Source organism: Pomacea canaliculata, linkage group LG2 (assembly GCF_003073045.1).
Source record: "Pomacea canaliculata isolate SZHN2017 linkage group LG2, ASM307304v1, whole genome shotgun sequence".
Taxonomy (NCBI): Eukaryota; Metazoa; Mollusca; class Gastropoda; order Architaenioglossa; family Ampullariidae; genus Pomacea; species Pomacea canaliculata.
Genome location: NC_037591.1, coordinates 42,375,508 through 42,395,753, shown reverse-complemented (window position 1 = coordinate 42,395,753; position 20,246 = coordinate 42,375,508). Strand labels below are relative to the sequence as shown.

The 20,246-nt window shown below is 38.7% G+C and overlaps 2 protein-coding genes and 1 long non-coding RNA gene across 8 annotated transcripts; 1 reads left to right on the top strand and 2 right to left on the bottom strand.

Annotated features, from left to right (window-relative positions):
• Positions 1 to 17: 17 nt before the first annotated feature.
• Positions 18 to 6,037, bottom strand: LOC112557921. 2 transcript variants are annotated; one of them, XM_025228074.1, is made up of 3 exons: positions 5,908 to 6,037; positions 4,798 to 4,823; positions 18 to 4,368 (listed from the first exon to the last, which is right to left on the bottom strand). In XM_025228074.1, exon 3 carries the CDS (start codon positions 4,339 to 4,341, stop codon positions 3,061 to 3,063), a length of 1,281 nt encoding a protein of 426 aa, XP_025083859.1. In that variant the 5' UTR covers positions 4,342 to 4,368; positions 4,798 to 4,823; positions 5,908 to 6,037; the 3' UTR covers positions 18 to 3,060. The 2 variants fall into 2 exon arrangements, with proteins under 2 accessions (XP_025083859.1, XP_025083860.1); XM_025228075.1 differs by lacking the exon at positions 4,798 to 4,823 and having other exon boundaries at positions 5,908 to 6,032.
• A 152-nt stretch (positions 6,038 to 6,189) lies between these two features.
• LOC112557936 lies at positions 6,190 to 7,931 on the top strand. The gene is made up of 2 exons (XR_003098024.1): positions 6,190 to 6,387; positions 7,112 to 7,931. It is a non-coding gene; the product is annotated as an uncharacterized LOC112557936 (long non-coding RNA).
• Positions 7,932 to 9,625: 1,694 nt separating this feature from the next.
• On the bottom strand, positions 9,626 to 18,245 carry LOC112557923. Of its 5 annotated transcripts, none has more exons than XM_025228078.1 (5): positions 17,917 to 18,245; positions 16,133 to 16,262; positions 15,014 to 15,184; positions 11,377 to 14,658; positions 9,626 to 11,013 (listed from the first exon to the last, which is right to left on the bottom strand). In XM_025228078.1, exons 4-5 carry the CDS (start codon positions 12,086 to 12,088, stop codon positions 10,841 to 10,843), a joined length of 885 nt encoding a protein of 294 aa, XP_025083863.1. In that variant the 5' UTR covers positions 12,089 to 14,658; positions 15,014 to 15,184; positions 16,133 to 16,262; positions 17,917 to 18,245; the 3' UTR covers positions 9,626 to 10,840. The 5 variants fall into 5 exon arrangements, with proteins under 5 accessions (XP_025083863.1, XP_025083862.1, XP_025083865.1 ...); XM_025228077.1 differs by having other exon boundaries at positions 15,014 to 15,181; XM_025228080.1 differs by lacking the exon at positions 9,626 to 11,013 and adding an exon at positions 16,630 to 16,781 and having other exon boundaries at positions 14,060 to 14,658.
• Between the last annotated feature and the right edge of the window lie 2,001 nt (positions 18,246 to 20,246).

Here is a 20,246-nt window from a genome sequence, read left to right as displayed (position 1 = left end):
ACCAGAAAAATGACCAGTCTTATTGAAACTTGAACTTTAATGACACATTTGCAACTGGAAACAAGTTCTGAAAGCTTTGTAAAATAAATGCATTTGCATGTTGCCACCCTTCTCAACATAAACTTGAAACCTTCGCAGAGGAGGGAGGTCTATAAACAAAGTTAAGATGCAACAGTCCACATATAAAAGCTAAACGCATAAATAACTATCAAGTTCAAATGCAAACATTGCTTTAAAACAATCATGTGCTAAAACATTAAACTGTAACACCATAGGAAAATGATGTTGAAAATGTAATATCTGAATGCAGAAAATAGCATCACTACTTAAGTGTATAATTTGTATTTCCTCCCAAGAGGCATAAGAAGCAAGGTGTCTAAGCATTCCCCAGCAAAAAGACAATGCAATAAAAAAAAAGTTAAAAGGGGGAACAAAAGTTAAAAGAACAACATACCAATGAGTGAAGAGTTTTGCTGCTTCACTATCCATGAAACCCATCAGTCCATAGCAGGATATGTACTTTTTCTTGTGCATGAACATGCACATAAATGTGTGCTTAACAAATTTTGTCTGAACTATATTCAAGATTACAGACACAGCATCTATTGACATGCAAGAAAAATTAACATTTCTCACCACTATCTGTTGTCTCATTAACATTTATGCATATTTGAAGACATTCCAGATAATTGGCATTTTTGATTCATGTGAGACCTCATCACAAAAATTTGTGAGGATAAATAATAAATGATATATATTTTTATTATGCTAGAAGTTTAGAAAGTGCAAACAACCTTGTAACAAGGATCAAGCAAAGGTACAGTGAAATGCCCAAGAAGCGAAGTTTAAATGCACAGCTACGTAACAGGAAAAAAAAAGGATAAATATAATTTTTGATCATCTCAGTTTCTATTCGGTAAGTGTGTGTAGTTGTGAGTCCTTGATCTATACACTATAAATGTACATAATGAATAAATGGCACAGTTATATACACCTTTCTGCATCATTAGCCAGGCTCAAAACGTTTCACAAACATACAAGTGCAAGAGCACACACACTATTTTTTAAAAGTAGACATCAAATTAACCTTCATGCATAAATACACACAACAGTTAAAAACTGAACTTAAAAGCTCTGTGTTTTTATGCTGATGCCTAAATATTTTTGAATTTAATAATTTAATGGTAAAGAAAAGCATGGTTAAGAGAGATAAAAGCCTCATTAGAGTGCACTACACTTTAACTTGTTTAAAGACATACACAATTGCTCTGACAAAAGGTCTATTTCAGATTAATGCTGGAGTTTGGAAGACTTGATTTCCCCATTCTCCTGCCACCTCCATCCAACAGGCATCAGCCATGCCAAAGAAATGTCAAGAAAGGCTGATTTTGCATGGTGACAAACTGCTTTATGGAGATACTAAAACAATCAAATGTCTTTTGGAAACAATAATTCTGTAATTAATGTGGCATAGTTTGGTCATTCAATATGGGTATCAATGCATCTGAGCTATAGTGATGATGACATTCGCATTTGCAGGCACGGACTGTCTAGGAAGAGTTAAGATTTTGATAATCAGCGCAGAAACTTAACGGCCTGTGACTTGATTTATGAGTCCATCAAAACTTCTGTAGCCTTACATCGTCCTTTCATTTTCAACATTTCAAATTATAACCAAGTGATTCACGGTCTAAAAAATAGCAGTGCTTATATTATAAACTATTATATAGTAGAAAGATTCAAGTTTTTGTTACAAAGCTCTAAAATGATTTTGAGCAGGCAGAAAGTGAAGCTACTGATTAATTCACACCCAAGATCTGTAATGAATCTGTTAAACATCTCTCAGTTGAAAACATACTTCCCATCAAGAAACAATAAGAAGCTTCTTATTTACAATGGCAGGCAGTCATTTCTGGTGTCAAGTGGTCAAGAAAAGACCCTGTTACCAAGACAAATTTGTTAACCATTAGTGACTGAGTACCTTGGCCAAAATTATTGTTTAGACAGCTTCAGAAACCACTTCCCTCACTACTTTTTTACTTCCCTTGCTACTTTACTCCCCATGTGAACCAATGGCATTGATAGAAATTAACGGTGCTCACTACAACTGATAGGGTATTACAAAGTATGTATTTATGGATCTAATTCTTTTTTTATACATGTTCTAGAAGTAAACTATTAAGTATAAAATTATAAACAAATCTTAATCAACCAATTTCATTGCAGTGAGTTCTTGTTTTCCCTGAAAATACGATGAAAAGAATGAAGTTGCTTCACCTTTTGTAATACAACATTCCAAACATGCAATGAACTAAAATCTTAAATCACACTGACAACCTAGCACTACCATTTTCAGATTATAAAGCACAATATTAAACGATGTTTACTACAAGAGGTAACATTAAAAAAACAATATACCAAGATACTTAAGGTTTTCTTTACTGTACTAAACTTTAGTTAAAAATTTCAACCAAAAACAATACAATAAAACAAAGCAACCTATTCACCAACAGTAATGTATATTATTATTATGGCATATAACATCGTTTCGGACCTAACGCACCCTCTCCATCCCAACTTCCAGCTGTTGCCCTCAGGCAGGCACTATAAAGTGCCACGTGTATGAAAAACTGCCTACCAAAGGTCCTTCGTGCCAGCACCATCACCATCTTAAAAAGACTCAAAGGCTAGTAGGTCTACTGGCATCCTGTGAAGTTACCTATTTATGTGTGAGAATGGGTAGGTGCGCATGTGTGTTAAATGTCTGTATGAGTATGTATGCCTGCCTGTCCTATTATAGGTGTTTGTAAGCAAAAGAAAAATTTCTGTCTTGGGCTTCCTCGACAGACAATAAAGTTTGATTTGATTTGATGTTCCAAACAAGGAATACAAGGTTAATGCATCATTTGCTGGAACTGGTTTAAAATGAGTATTTTTTAAAAGTTAATTTTAATAGGAAAAAATGTATACATAGTTTGATAAGTAAAAGAGACCTTTGAAATTGTGGTTTATCCATGTACACACAAAGTTGTGATGATCTAAAGTGCAGTACATATGCATTCACTCTAAACTGTCTGATGATCGGTATACAATGCTGGGTTCTGCTCCACCCTGAATGTACTCAAGCAGCTTTATAGGCAGTGGCAACTTATTCAGGTCTTGCAATGAAACAAGATGAAGTACAGCACGTCGACACAGCTCCTGCAGGCTGTTGATCAATGTTGGTAATTTGTAAACAAACACTCTCCGCTTGTAGTGACAGTTACGCATAACTGCCACACAGGCTTCACTTGGGGAAAACCGTGGAAACACCTGAAGATTGATCACTTCTGACACTGGCCAATAACATCCACGAGCATCTAGCTGCATGAGAACAGAGATTTGTGGAAAGCTCAGCACCACTACATAGTTGGTCAAGTATTCTCTACTATGCACAGGATGTACACAGCGAACAGCTAAGAAGTTGCCATGAGCACTAGTTCGTATCTGCTGTATGTCAGCAGGTAAATTGAGATTGGAGTGTTGCTGAAGAATGGGCCAGTCACCATGACATGATCGAACCTCAATGTCACGACCTAGCCCAAGAATCATGGCACCATCACCCAAAATTGGATTAAAAGCCAAAGAGTGAGCCCGCAAAAAACTAGGTATATGAGAGATCCTTAAAAGTCCAGCACCCTCAAAAACATGAACATTTTGTATCACATAAATATCAGGATGAACCACTATGCGTGTAAGGTGATCAGGGCGCAAAAGAATGCATATCTTGGAAGGTGATATGTACACTTCATACCACCTACGCGTGTGGTATAAAACTAAGAAATAGCCAAGGCAGATCTGCTTATGCAGGTCCAAGATATAAAACTTTCCTGTTACAAAATGTCTGTCTGAATTGACCTGCATGACAGCCATATTGCCATAACAGGCTACAATACTGCATTCTCTGTGTCGCCTATTGTTGCGAGAATGAAACCACTGGTGGTGCCTGTTATGATCACCAGCGGAGGGTATACGTGGAACTTTTACCGAAAATGAGGAAAGTACAGACTTTTCTTTCAGCTGAACTTCTGTGTTTGATTTCCATGTGACAGAGAAATATCGTCCATTAGTTGTATCTGGCTTAACCAGGATGCCATAACGATGATGAGAATCACGTGGTGTTGTGTAGTCAGCTCGATCAGTGAAACCACATTGTATGCGGCGAGTGTGAGTCCACTTGCTGTAAGAGCAGACATGGAGTAACTGGCCTCGCTTCCCTAAACACATCTGTTGGTAGAAGTCTTTCTGGTCAGCTTCTCTGGATGAGTGTGTCAGTGTATCATGTGAACAAGATATCCCCATGATCTCTTTAAGTCACTGCTATTCCATCTGTTTGATAAATAAGAAAGGTCAGGGCACTTGATAACTAAGAAACAAATCTACTTTTGGACAAAACAATGTAAATATTTATATAATATTATAAGATTTTCTAAAATAAATAATACAGCATATATTTAATAGCACTTTTTTTTCCAGTGCAAGCCAAGCTCAATGTACTTAACACACATACACACAAGCCCACGGGTATCTGGTGTATTCAGACACTACCAACAGCCAGCCCTATTAACTAATGTCTTATCCAGAGGGAAGTTTGCTGGAGCTGAGATATCAACATGTCACATCTGATTCTCATTGTCAACTGGCCCATTTTTACTGCACACAGTTTTCTAATTTAAGAGTAGTTTTTGCAGGCATACTTATTTTCTTGAAATAATGTTCATTTAGTGTATGTTAGAAATGTCTTCAAACTCCACTTACTGAACATAGATCAGGATCATATTCACCTGAAAAAAACAACAAAAAGATATCAGTTTGTCAAACTTCTCAACACGATCTCTTATTGTTTAGTTATCCTTTGCTACACAATATCTGTGTGTGTGTGTAAGAGTGAAATGGTTGTCACATTCAACTACACTTACAATATCATTGCATAAAATTATTGTTATTATAAGCTGTAGATATGGCAAGTAGGTGTGTATTATTAACTTGTCTCATAAGATAAACATTTTTTATTCTTAATTTGGTAGCATGGTGGTAGGGGAGTATACATCAAATATTAGTAGCTTTTGTACCATTTTGCAAGGATGCAGATGGATTTTTGAATATATAATTGACCGTTCTCTCTTCACAAAAGTCATCGCTTTAAGCACTACTCACCATGCATCCCTTAAAAGATTCAGCGTTCTCTATGTATTGTTTAGTTAAATACGTACTTCCAATAAATATTTATACACTGTAAATGGACCATGATAAATTATTAAAAGATTCAAGAATTTCGCACAAATTGTATAAGTTATCTGTTCTTTAACATTTTTAATTTTTCTTGTTAAAAAACTGAAAATCAAATTATAGTTTTGGGCAAATTTCTAGAGTGGAATGCTACATCAATCAAATGCTAAAATTGCAACCTATATTGTTAAATATTTCTGAAATTCTTTAATATGCTTATATTAATAACTGTTCTTTAGATAATGTTTTTTTAATGTTCGTCTTCTGTAAACCGCAAAAAGTCGTTAACCAAACAACAGTTCGTGAGAGTACATGTTCAGACCCTTTAATTTTATAAAAGCGGAATGGCGAAAAAGTGACGTCGCAATTTGCACAAGTATGATGGTTTACAATTCGTAGCTTACATGGATTCATTCCACTTCTTTTAAAAAAAGCACTATTCTACCTGTACCCACGCAAATTTCATTCTACGCAGAATCTATTAAGTAAACAACGCACATCTACTGCATTGATTTCTACCAAATTATGTGCGCATGTCAAAATCTAAGGAATGCCTTGCACTTTTCTTTAAGAAACAATTTTTGTCAAAGCCTTTGCTGATAACAAATATGTTTGCTCTTTCTCTAAATAAAGATATACCTTTTAGTTCCTTTTCTTCTGTAACAACAATCAGCGATCTAAGATGTACATCGTCTACCAAATGTAAACAAAGATTCATAGGCTTGTTGTTCCTTGTGCCGTCTGCTATTATCACGTGATCAATTTCTGCACCAGCTACAGTATTTTTTTTTTTTTTTAATGTAAGGGAACCTTTATAGATAATATCGAATTAAACAATAATATTACAATTTTAATTAAGTAAAAAAGAGACAAGTGTAAAGTGTAAAAAAATAGTTCCTATTTTAAGTCTCACATAGCGTACATATTCCAACATGGCGGGGGAAAGTCGTATGGAAAAGGTGAACATGTCCAAAGAGTTTGCCAAATTGTCCGGCACTGACCAGTATTTTGTTCGTAAATTAGAACAGATGAACAAGGATCGAGCTAAAGAATTGAAAACGCTTAGAAGAAAAAACTGGTTAACAGCCCTTGTGATTGGCACTGGTGTTATTTCAATATGTATCCTTGTACGCTGACAGTTCTGTGGTAAGGACAATTTCTCTCTTGCGCTTCTCTTTCACTAACACGCATACTAGCATGACTCATAAATAATGTTTTAAAGTATTTCAGTTATTCTATAGTTTCCAAATTTAGGCAAAACTAAGCAAAAAAAAAAAAAAGTAGGGCTATAGGATAAAAAGACGAAATTTTCGATGTACACCAGTTTGTTTATGTGAATAATATTGGCAAGTTCAGTATTTGAAAGAGAAAAACTGTAGCATATAAAAGCTTTAAAAAATTGTAACCAACATTTTTTGTATATTATTTTGCATTATTTGTAAACATGCTTTGTTAGGAGTCATACTAATGAGTATAATAATATAAGATAGTGTCCTTCATAAGGTTTGAACTTACTACACATCAGTATACACTAAAATTACACTGGTAATGTTAGTAGTCATACTTCATAATAATAGAAATCACTTTTAGTCAAAATGGTTTTGATGCTCAGAAGCAACAGTTAAACATAGAATCAAATGTTTGTAGAATTTAAACAGTGGTAAATTGTTTTAAAAAATTAATTTGCTTTACTGGTGTCATGGACAACAATGAAAAATCAATACATTTTTTATTAATGACACATCTTGTGCACACATTTTCTGCTTTGCTGTATTTGAATTTTTTTTAAAAAATTTTTTTTTGAAAATTGCTTTTCACAATGTTTCCTTGACAGTTTTACTAGATTGTTATACCATTTATGCTGTGAAGCAAGAGAGATTCCTGCAAGATTTTGACAAGGTACCAGACAAAAAGTGATTGAATCCATTGTTGCCTGTATGGCTGTCTCCCCCGAGTCTGCTCAGCGCCTGTGTGATGTTGAAATGCATGAAGTGTATTGCACAATCAACAAACTGTGACAGAGGAAAATCTCCAACTCTGGAGAGATATTTAAGTCATATTCGAGGCACCTGCAATGTGAATATTCAGACTTAACTGTGTAAAAGTGTGTGTGAGTATGTGCCAGCCGTGGTGATCTAGAATATTGCTAAGATGCAACCATTCATGAAATTGTTTTGAAAATGTTCAGTATCGGCATGCTACCATTCCTAAAAATCTTTTTAGGAAACTATAAAAGCATGTGGCAGGTATAGTTTAGTTAATTTATTCCTTATTACTCCTCGAGTGGCAGGTATAACAAGGTTCTCTTTTTCCTCATTTTGGGGAATTATACTTCAAGATGAGGTGTAGAAGTAAAGACTATGTTGTCTTCATATTATATTCTAGAGTTTCAGCTTGATGTATTATTAGTAAATATATTAAGATTTCTTGCTTAATCATAATAGAGAGGAATTTATATGTTGTGGATGGACAAGTCAAACAGAGTACATGTTACGTGAATTTTGTTATGCATTAAAACATTTGTTAAACTACAAGTAGATTGTAATTTTAGTGCAAGAAAACAGGTCCACCATTTGAAAATGTTGAACATCACTACATAATACATAGTAAAGATTTTTAAAGGCAGTAGTTTCTGAATAAACTTTGATGTTATAATCTTTGGATACATGGAATTGTGTTTTATCATACTTGTAAATAATATCCATGAGAAAATGCAATTCGTGGTGCGAGGTGTTTGATGATTATTTGACAGTTAACTGTTTTGAACTTGTATGATATGAGAATACAAAACAGGTCTTGGAATATTTTGGCCAGCAATCTGTTTTAGGTGGCTGTTTTGAAAACTTGTAGATTTTAATTTTAGGCCAGATGTGATATCACTGTTTAAAGTGAGAGCATGGCAAGAGTGCTGCCCTATCCTTCACTGGGTGCAGAAAGGAACAAGAAGAAGAGTGGCAGGAGTAAATTAAGATTTTAAGAGGGTCAGGATCCTCCAGATTGATGAAGAAACAAAGCATTGCTTGTATGTTTAATGAGTATATAGTTCAGTCTACTTTCTCCATCTTTAGCTGTTGTTAGCGCTGCTGCCCTGTCCCAGGGCTGGCTGCCTTGCCGTAATATAGCCTTAGCTGCTGACACGGCGTAAAACACAATTTCCCCCCCCCCCCATATAGTTGAAATGTAACTTTAAGATTTTGTTTAACATGTACATGAAAAACTAATGAAACACTTGCATATAGCAGTTCACAGAAGCTCACATGGAGCTAACCCAAAGAAAAACTGACTAAAAGTTAAGGTAGGTACACGTGTGGCAAGAAGTTCGGAACAAGCAAACATAACTTGTAGGATGATTACTAAAAGTAATCAACATGTGGCTTTGTCCTCCACCCCCTTCTTGTCTGAGGAGCATTTGCTGCAATTGTAGTAACAGTCACATCCCTGGAAGAACTTTAAATTTGTTTTCTCTACCCTTCTGTCTGGAGGTCTCCCTTCCAGCCAGTCTTACTGTATTCTAAAAAAATTAGGTTCTCCCATTAAAGAATGATTTTACACTTCTCCACCCCACCCCCCCAAACCCCTGCGGTGTGAGGTTGATTGGTTACTTTGAAAGTGTTACCACCTAGCGGTAATTTCATTTATTTGGGGGTAGGGGAGGAGGAGTCAGGTGTAGAAATCAATGGTTAGGGTTGGTCTTACTGCGGTGGTGAAGATTGTGCTACCTGGCACACCCTCATGCTGTTTCTCTTTCTCACACAAATATCCGTGCATATTGTATAGATTTTCTCTCTCTCTCACACACACACACAGATGTGTCAATGCATATTGTATGTAGTCGCTTAACACAGCAGCACCCCCTTTTGGGGACCATAGCTATGGGTGTTCATCGGCAATCTTTCAAGTTGGCACATGTCAGTTACTCATCAAGCTTGATGCAGATGCTGGGGTAAATCAATAGTTGACAATAGCATTGCTGGAGTCTGCAAACTATCCGTACCACGGATAGTAAATTTTATAAAGGGAAGGAAATCTCTGAGGGGGGTCGTGCTCAAGAAGTGTATTCAAATATTGTAATCGACTTGTATAGAGAGCTGAATGCGTCAGATGTGGAATATAATACAAACTCACACCTCAAGTAATAATAATGTGAACTTAAAACTCGCAGCATCATGAGTAAGATCACACTCTCTGCCAAGACTAATAATGATAAATGAAAGATAACAGCCAGTGGACAACAAACATGAGGTACACGAGTAGAACGTAAAGCAATGGATGAAGGGATATAGGTATTTTAGCTTCTGTAGTTTCAATACATATATATTGATCATGAATGAATAGACACAATAACCATATAGTCAATGAATACTTTTATTTCACGAAACATGCAAACGGTGTTATTTACATACGACCACGCATTCTCTTCCAAAAGGTATAAAAATATAAAAGTATCTTTGTTACATAATTTACAGTTTTCAATAGGCTTAATTGCAAAAACAAATAAAGGCAAATATGTCGCTTCTACTGGTAAATAAACTGAACACACTAACGATTTTTAGGTGAAACTCCAAATTCATTATTTTACCGATAACAGTTTGAGTACTATTTTTACTTCAGAATGCATAAATTCAAACGATGATAAAAGATTTCGATGACAGATGCACCAGAAGTAGCTCTTTCACACTAGCGCGCTCAAGTGCCAGTTGCATTCGATGAGATGTCATCGAACCCAACAAACGATGGCTTGGCGATCGAATATTTTAGTTTTCACAGTGTGTTCTTGATCAGCTAGATGACCTAACCAACAAACACTATTAAACCATTGAAGTATTGTCTGTGTGATGATATATAATTTAGGCTTTGAAACAGCGAGAGCTTTATAATAAAAGAAATGATACCACAGATAGCCAGTCTCCAAATAATACTACAATATAATAAGATTCTAGCTTTATACACATATACATAAACAATAAGTACAAAAATACTGATGCAAATTATTTGTTCACGCTATCGAGAATTGCATTATTGCAGGTAAACATTGCATAGCTCTGCAAATCGGTGTGGCCTCTTGCAGTTTAATACGCACCCAAAACAAAAATATAAATATAGTCTTAAACATGAATTGAAAATACACATAAACAATACAGCTAAAAATAGCAGTTATCATAAACGTGGCGCAGCGATATTATTTTCTCTCAAGAATGAGGACGTCATCGTCGGGGTACTTCTTTTGACAGAAAGATAAAAGTTTACAAACCCAGATGCGCCAGTGGACTGCCATCCATGATCTGTTCTCACTTCAAGCTGCGTTTTTGTGTTGAGGACTTACGGCCTATCGTCGACGAGTGAACAAATTTCGCTTATTGACAGACACGGTTCCTACACCGAGAGAAAACATCGACATCCAAGAGATGCTTCGTGTCAACTCAGTCGTTTCATTGAATGGTCCACAGTTTCTGCATTATTCGAATCGTTTATAAACCAATATCACGAGTTATTTGAAAACGAGTTCTTAAAATGTGTTGGAAATAACGCATTTTAGCAATGATTTTGACAAGTATTCTTTGCATTAGCTCATCTATTTTTTGCTACATTTGACATTCCTTGACCAGTCACACACGGATTCCACGGGGTTCCACAAGGTTCCGGATGGACAGTAGAAGCGGTAAGGAACACCCCAGCTACAGATGAAGAAGCTGCGACAGTCCATGACGTCTCCGAAATATCCGAAAAGGCCGGGACATAGGTAGCCTGTAACAGCATGACAAGTTATTTTAAAAGTTTTCAATTTTTTAGTAAATATGTTACCTTACAAACAAGCGTTTTGAATAAATCTCAGCTGTTGACAAAATAACAAAAAAAGTTCTCAGCCAAAATACATCAACTTTCATGTAACTGCGATCATTGTTACATTATGTGTAGCTCCCGTATAAAAATGTAAAGTACTGTTTACTAATGGGAGAACAATTCTTAGCATGAAAATGTAAAATACAGATGGAGAATGCTGCCTCATGATGTTAGCCTGTCACCATAGTTTCTACGTGAAACGCTAATTAAACAGTAAAAATATATTTTCGCCATGAAGTGTCAATCTTTCTACTAATGTGTTCTCACCGTTAAAGTGCAAGAATTTTGGTAATGTCTCCTCTGACAGGATAGTCTTCTGCTTTATTCCCAGAGTTTTCAAAACCTCGCTGCTAACCTTAGGCTTGGCGTTCTTCACATGGTAGCTAATGTCTGATGGCTTCCAGGGCGAAGGTCGCCCAAATTGAAATTCAGGATAGGAGCCCATGTCATTGAATTTCTCAGGAGCGAAGTGGTGGGTATTGTGTTGAAAGTTGGGGTTAAGGCCCCACAGTGACCCAAGATTCGGGCTAGCGAAATGAGGGTTGAAAGGGGACCACGTCCGAGGAGAGTAGTCACGAACGACAGGAGGGAAAGTTTCACTTTTGACCCTCTGCGTGTCTTGTATGGCGTTGGAGGGATCGACGATGTACTTCGCTGTAGTGGAGGCTTCAGGTGTGGTGAGAGACCTATCCTCTGTGCCCGAAACATCACTTTCTTTGACGTTGTGACGGATGTCCCACCTGGGTTCATAGGTTCGAGCGTCGGTTAGACTGCTCCAGACCTTATTGCCTTCGAAGGGGGTAGAGTCAAGCTTGTATTCGACGTATCTGTTCTCATCATCCCTGTCATTGGCTGCTGGGATGGCAGCTTCATTTTCTAGTATTCCGTCTCGCTTCTTTCCTATGACAGTCCACTTGTCATCGACTTCCTGCCCAGACCAGTGCGAAAACACATCACTGGAGATGGAATTTTCTGGCATCCGCTTTAGGTTGCCACCATTCACGTGACCGAAGGTGTTGTTCAAGTGTTCTGGAGAGAGACAACATTGGCGATTTTCTCTTGCTCTCTTGTGTTGGAGTCTCCGAAGTCCATGTGCTTCCCTCTGCCGATGTCTGAGAGCTTGCCTTTGTCATTGGAGAAGTCTGGGATGTCGAGAAAGTTGTTTGCTCTGTTGTGCTCGTCTTCTCGGCTGTTGAGAATTCCTCCTTCAAAAGAACGGCTTCAATTATTGTGTCATTTCCTTCAAAGTCTGCGGAAACTGGTTCTAAACGCTGAGTCGTAAACGAATTTTTTCTGATGAAATGCTGCCATTTTCCAAATTATGATCTGTGCCATTGGTACCTTCAGTATTCAATGTTGTATTAGAATCTTGGGTCGTTAGAACACTTGGTGTATAGTTAAATGGAAATATCTGTCTCAGTTGTAGATGATAGTAATGTTGAAGTAGTCACCGTAAATATCTTTTCTTCTGTGTCTCCAGCGCTGGTGTTCAGGATGCTACTGTCTTCAGTTAGGATCAGTTCTGGAGGAAAACTAGTGGAACTGGCGAATGAATTATTCTCACTATTTATCTCGATCGAAGCAGTTTTATTTAAGCTTGGAGCGAGATGTGACGGTGCTAAAGAGGAGGGTTGGCTCTCTCCTAGAAAGTCGTTTTAGTAGAATTATGGAAGTCAGGGATAATCCCGAGCCACGGGGAAAACTTCAGCGACTGTTGGCATCTTCTCTTGAAATTCGTCATCCTTCGAGACGTTAACCTGTATTTCCGGTTCTGCATCAGCATACCTGTTTGTGGTGTTAAGGTTGTCTGATTGTGTAACTTCTCTTGTTTCCAGTTGTTTTACAGTTGTCACAAATATTTCCCCATATATCGTTGCATTTTCTTCTAAGTTTGATGCACCCGGACAATTCTTCAGGAGAAATATTTGTACCATTGGTAGGCGTAGACAGACCTGAGGAAGATAAGTTAGTGGTAGGTTTTGTGGATGAATCAACTATGTAAACCATTTCCTTTTTACCCTCCGCAGACGACTCGATGAGGTTGGTTATAAAAGACACCTCAGTGTCACCCAAAATGTCTTCACTTTATTGAGAAGGACTACTGAAGACTGGGAGGAAGATTCGAAGTCAACGGAGCTTCAGTGATGACATCAGAAACATCAATTTTAATGTCAGACCTGACAATATCATCAACAAAGTTTGTGGTGACATGCGAAACCTGTGCATCGGGTGAGAGAGGAGTCATCAAGTGTTCAGAGGAAGTCAGCTGCTTGAGGTTCCTGAAGTACCATTTGGGAATCAAGAGGTAGTCCTTCCTCCCTTTGAAAATTTTCCGACGACAAAACCGGTTTAGGTTTCAGAGATTTGCTTTCTTCGATGTAAACGATGTCGTCTTCTGGCTTGAGCTGAGAAGCTAAGGAGTTCAAAGTCAGGATGCTGTCTGGGAAATGCAGCATCTCTTCATTGCCGTTGTGAAGGGCTTGCTCGAGGCGATGCAGGACATCTGTCTTCGATGTTTCCGCTGCCGCAGCGATGTCGTAGATGAGATTATCGGTGAGGTCAAAATAGTCATAACCCGGGTTCGGCGGCAGCAGACGAGAGCTGGTGTAGTCAGGCACATGGAGGTAGTCATCGTAAAGAGACTTGATTCTGGCAATGTAGTCGGTGCTGTCATCCACATTCCAAGCATCGTAGGAAAGAGAACTCTCTGAGGGCATGCTAGTGGCTGGGTTGTGTGTCTCTGTAGGTAAAATGTCTTCTGTGGCTGTTTGCTCCTTTGTTTCAAACAACACGTCTGTGTGTGCTTCTTTGGTCGCGAGATTTCCTTCTGTAAACGATTCTGTTATTGTTGATATTTCAGTTTCTGGGGCTACTTCTGTTGTCGTTGTGATTGCTTCTTCTGTAGGTGTATCTACTGTTGTCACTTTGGCTTCTGTGGCTACTTCTATTGTTGTTATTTCATTTTCTGTAGGTTGTTCTACTGTCGTCCCTTTGGCTTCCATTGTTGTTATTTCTTTTTCTGTATGTGGATTAACTGTTGTCACTTTGGCTTCTGTGGCTACTTCTATTGTTGGTATTTCTTTTTCTGTAGGTTGTTCTGTTGTTGTCACCTTGGCTTCTGTGGCTACTTCTACTTGTTGTTGTTGTTTCTGCTTCGGTAGGTTGATCTACAGTTGTCACTTCGACTTCGGTGAATACTTCTGTTGCTGTGAGGTTTGTTTCCTGAAGGAGTTCTGCTGATGTGATTTTGGCTTCTGTTGGTGCTTTTGTTGTCGTGATGTTTGTTTCTGTAGGTGGTTCTACTGTTGAGATTTCTGTTTCTGTGGGCTTGGACAGTCGCTGTAAGGCTTATTTCTTGAAACACTTCAACTTCTGCATTAAGTTCCACTTCTTTGGAGGCAGCCTCGGTCATATCGTCTTTTGTTTCCTCAAGCGCTTCATCTGTCGATGTGAATTCTTTTTCGGCCACATCTAATGTTGATGTAGAATCTGTTTTCCAATTCATATTTGTGTTATTCTGCTCTGCAAGATCAACATCCGTGTCTGAAACTTAAAAAATAATTGGAGTAAAACTTCCATCGTAAACAGAACGCGAATTTTAAGATGACTATCATCATTCATTTTGTCAAATAATATTTTAGGAGATACAGTAAATAAACAAGCTGAATCTCAAGAGGGTGTATCCTTCGAGTAAGACCTGCCGTTCAGACCTGACTGTACGTCTTATTTTTTTTTTAAAGGCTTGTAAGAACCGTGCATTCGCAATCAAGAACAGTAAAAAAAATACAAACAAACAAACAAACAAACAAGTCATCGTATAAATTGAAAATGACTCTAGAGACTTATGTGAACACCTTTAGGCGAATAAAAATAAATTCTGTGAAAACTGTGGGTATATGCTAACCCATGACCGGGGCAGTGGTAGCCTCCGTGTGTCTGGCGGTGGCCGCTCGAGCGACGATGTCATCAACAGAAGTCATTTCGGTGGGGTCGTCTCCAATGGACTTGCACAGGGACGGGAGGTCAATCTCTGTCAGCAGCTGGAGAACTAAGGTTATGGCCTCTGTTTTTTCTGCTTAAAAGAAAACAAATGAATTGTAAGGCTTTTCCCACAATTCACATTGAAGAAAACAAGATGGCGCCTTTTCGGCACGTGATGCACGGCCCTGGGCAAGTATTCCCATTAGTCTGTTTGGAAAGTCTGCTCAGTGGCTCACTGCTCAGAAGAGGAGGAATATTTAGTGAAAGTCTATTGTCATATAGAATAAAAAAGACATTTGAGCTTCTCTGTCGAAGTAGACTTTGTAGACATACTCTCTAACTGACATAAATAAAGTACAGTGTGATGATGTGTCTTATTTGTGACGGACCGGCATCCCTTAAAATCAACTCTGTTTATCCTTAACAAATTTGACAGGAATATTCCTGGATTATGGCTCGGTGAGAGGCTAGGTTTAGATACACATTGCTCCAAAGTATATTTGTTTTGATGTTTATTTTTTCCTTTCTAAGATGTTGCTAGAGGCTCAAAATGGAAAAAAATACGTCGCAGAAGAAATTGATAAAGAAGTATTTCTGTCGCGCAGTGAAAACATAAAAACATTGTAATTTAAAGTGGTACAGATGAGAAGAGATGGAGGGAGGAAGAACAGACTTTTGAGCGAGCAAGTGAGTCAGGTGGTAGGTTCACTGGAGTCGTCGTACACCGTTTGTTAGTATGAGATGTGAAGGTAAGTCTAGAGTACAGCAGTTTCTCTATTTTGTTACACTGATGCCGCACACAAATAAGTTTGACTCAGGTGAAACGATGGACTTGAAAGTTGAGAGTAAAATCCTAGCTGGAAAAGCGGCAGAAATCAACCGAGACAAAGTCGGGTTTCGCAGCACGGCTGTTAACAATGGAATAATACTTTGTTTATATATCCATTTCTTTCTCTATCTTCTGAACTTACAAAAAGCTCTGGAATATTTGTTTTATAACCAGAAAGAATATCGCACGATTTCTTTCATGAAGAACACACACCTTTGTCAGAACCTTCCAGAATTCTGCTGACAACATCTGCAATGGTGTCTTCCATGCCGATGGGCTTGCCGGCGGTCTGTTGGGACAAACAGCCCAACGCCGCGGCTAGCAGGACTACACACAGCCGCATCTGTAGCACAACAACATAGGCAACAATCATTTGAATTATACTAGATAGCAGTGAAAATAAATAATAGGAAAGATTACATCGAAAAACGGGGGCTACAAACGTCTAGCGCGAACAAACGCGCACAGACAGACAGACAGACAGACAGACAGACAGACAGACAGACAGACAGACAGACAGACAGACAGACAGACAGACAGACAGACAAAGAAAGAGACAGCAGTAATGACAATCCTGCTCACAGAAACAGAGCAAAACCTCATCATACAAAGCAGTAACAATTTGTACTAAGGAATATTTGGGGATCAGATATACTGAGAAAGCAATCTTCATAGTTGCTCTCTATCTAAAGGAAGCCATTAATACCTACCTGATTGTCTCTTGTTTATTTGACAATCACACGACTAGTTCCTGTTTGAAATGCACTTATTTTTCTTTCTGGATATTCCGCACCAAAAGTCTGTTCCTTCCTACAGCACCAAGTTAGTGTCCACAGCCAACAATCAGCTGGTAGTCGGATGCCTTTGTGCAGAATAAGTTTGTTAAAGAAGGGCTTAGGTTCATTTTTGTTTTATTGTTTCCGACATTATTTTATTGATGAACAGGTTTAAACACTGAATAAGTTTTTACTTTTGAGCTCCTAAATATTTGAGTATTTTATTTTCATTTGTCACGAGCCTTTTTATTATTTGTTTATTTATTTTTTTGGTATTATTTTTGGTAGATAAATTGATACAAATTTGTTATCAAGCATTTCGGATGCACCAAGTCCATGTGGTACACGCTGACAAACACGCCATTAATATCTTTTTGAGTATAAAAATTCACGCGTGTATGAGAAATCAGGTTAAACAGAAAACAAAACAGATTTCAAAATATTTGAGAAAGAAACAGTGGCAAATTATTTCTCATGAGCAGGTAGGGAAAAAAACCCAGTGAAAGAGAGAAGGATGATGCGGGGCCTTCGCAGTTGCTCGCAGAGACCGGATGCCGGGGTATTGTCCAGTCTGTCCCAAACATTCAAACATCGCTTCTCGAAGGAAAGGAAATCCAGAAGTAAACCTTTTTTGGGGGTGTCCGTAAATACCGCAAACAAGCATAAATTCTGGAAGACTGTCAGGACACGTGTACTGAATGCCGATGGAAAGCGTGGAGCAGGGCAGAGATTCAAACCCAACTGTAGGCGCTGACGGTTTTGCTCAGTGTTTCTCTCACTCTTCTACCGCGCTTGAGGGAATTTAATAGCTAAACATGTTGATTAGTTTTTGTTTGTGTACAAGAAGAACTACTTTTCTTTTCTCGTAAATTACTGACTCTGGCATTCAGCCTATATAGCAAGTAATAGCTTTAGATGCTTAGCGCTTTGTCTAAAGTAATGATGAGGTATTTAAAGCAATATCTAGGTAAGAAACTAATTTGTCTTTCAGAATATTATTTAATGTAAATTGAACAATACAATGTTACACAGCCCCCTACCCATTAAGAGGTGGTTAATTCTCAACATTTCTTCACTGTTAATGACAGTTCTTACTTGCATACTTTGAGTTGTAAAAATGTCGAATACATTTCTTTACGGAGTAGAAAACAGAAAAGAGGAAAATCATTTAAAGAAAACAATAAGTCAAAGTCGATGGTGTGAATAATAATCAGAGCTTACCTTTACGATCCCGGAGGGCTGAAGGTAATGTGTCTGCCTTATCGTCTATCTGGGATGGCGGGCTTGCTTTGAAATTTTCTGTCGAAACGTATTTTGCGGTTCAAGCCTTAAAAATGTTCCTTTACAGAATATTCGAGTAGGGAAGTCCGATGATGTTCCGACACCTTCCTGCAGAAATTATTTCCTCACTTGCAGATCACATTTATCGAAGAAGCTCATATGAGAACCAGTAGTAGCCTAGACGACTTCAGCTTCTGTCTCGAAGGTGAAATCTTCGTCCTCTCCTCTCTCTCTCAGCTTCGTTGTGACGACTGTTCGCAGAGGTCTGGAACTTCATGCCAGCTGAGACGTGAGTGTCACCCTTATATACAGGTGAGCGGTCGAAGACACGACATGCCAGTGGGGACCTCAGCAATGCAGAGACAGAGGGTGGATGGAGATACGAGGGAGTACTGGGCTGGGTGGGGTGTAGGTGGTGTGTTGGTGGGGGGAACAAGGAAAAAGAGGCTCAATTTGTTTTGCCGTAAAAGTTCAAAAGGGATAACAACGGTGTTCATAGAAGGGAAGGTGACACTTGGAATGAGCAAAGGGAGGGTAGTTTGTGAGGGATGGGGAGCAGGGGCCGGTATGCAAGAGGCCAAGAGAGTAGGGGAGGGGGGCAAGAACGGGGCGGGAGCTTGAGCTTCTGACAAATCAAAGATGAAAAGCGTCCAGCGGCGAGGGTGAGAGGGGAGGAGAAGGGAGGCATTAGGGGGAGGGGAGTGACATGCTAAGAGGCGGGGGTTCATTAGGGAGGGGAACCTGTTGAGGAGACCTGTTAGCGGGGAAGCGACGAAAAGGAAGAGTTGTTAAAGACCAACAGACGCCTCCTCTAGGCCCAACTGACCAGGGCGGTGTTCATAAACATCGAGAACTTACGACAGGTGTTCAAAACGCTGCATGCGACTCAGAATCGCCAAATGCTGTCAGGACGAGGGCAGGAGAGTGTTCAGATCAGCATCGACATAAAAAAAAATCAAAGCACGAATGTAAATAAAATTTTATAAGCCTTTATTTCACAAAAGAGGGTATGACACCTGTTTTTCTTAATATACTATAGTTTCGTTTCCCTTCCAAAGCGAGTTATTGAGCAAACGTTCTGCGAGGTAGAAGAGCTCAAGTTAAATATATATATATCATTATCAGATATCTTTTTTTCATGGTTATGGTTAGGGTTAACCCTGACTTTACTTAAAAAGATGTTGGCAGTAAAAAGAAGACGATGTTTGTACTTCATTTCTCCCTCTGTCATCAAACTACCTCCACCAAAGACTTCCTACAGAAGGTGGAGATGAAAGGTTTTTTTGCTGCCTCCTCCCTAGCTTGGCAGGTTGTCGGACCGTAGTTGGTACATAGCAGCCGACAGGCGGCGTAGTGAGCAGACGAGCTCCGCCCCGCCCCCACCCTCTTGTATCACACGGGGTGCTAGTGGGGGGAGAAGAGCTAGAATTGCCTCCCTTAGCTCTCCGTTTGCCCTGCAGCAGCCTGTTTGTTCTGCCATTTTGGCCAAACACGGAACCAGCAAACAGCGCGCGGACGCCACCTTTTGCACCTCCGCTCACCTCCACTCTCCCACATGGTACCCCTCCCTCCCACAACATCATTGTTGTCGCACAGGGCGACGTCGTGTTGTCGCTGCCTGCCAGGCGAGTTGTCTTCCCATGTCCTTCGGTAGAAACGAGTTGCCGTTCTTGAAAGTTAATGTGGGACTCACAGAATCTGCATATTAGTATATTCAACTGCAAGCGGCTCTATTCCTAGAGTTCAGCTTTTCTATAGTAGAGTATTTTGTCGACTATCTAAACTAGTGTTAAAATGTTACGAGTTTTATTGTTGTTTTCTATCTAGGTATAAGTGCGACACACGGGACAAAGTCAAGCGCTGACCTGTAGCGACCTTCCATGCTTTCTTCTCGGAATCAAAGGAAGAGTTGTCAGCAAGTCATCACCATTCCTCACCAATATGTCCTCTACAGCATCCACGTTATTATTGACATCTATCTTGATATTTTCTGTTCCCACGTGATCTAAATCATTTTAAACACCGCACTGCAAAAAAAAAAAAAAAAAAAAAAAAATAAATAAATAAAAATATAATAATAAAATTTAAAAAAGCAGACTGGCTAATCAACTCTTTTTTAAAAATCTTTTCTCACAACTCTTAACTGTTAATCAGTGTTGTTAAAAGACTGTTACATCAACATTAGATATTATTACTTAAGAAATTTGTCACTATACGTACTTCTCAAACATATATTTCTTGCTTTGAAAATATGCCTATATATATATTAA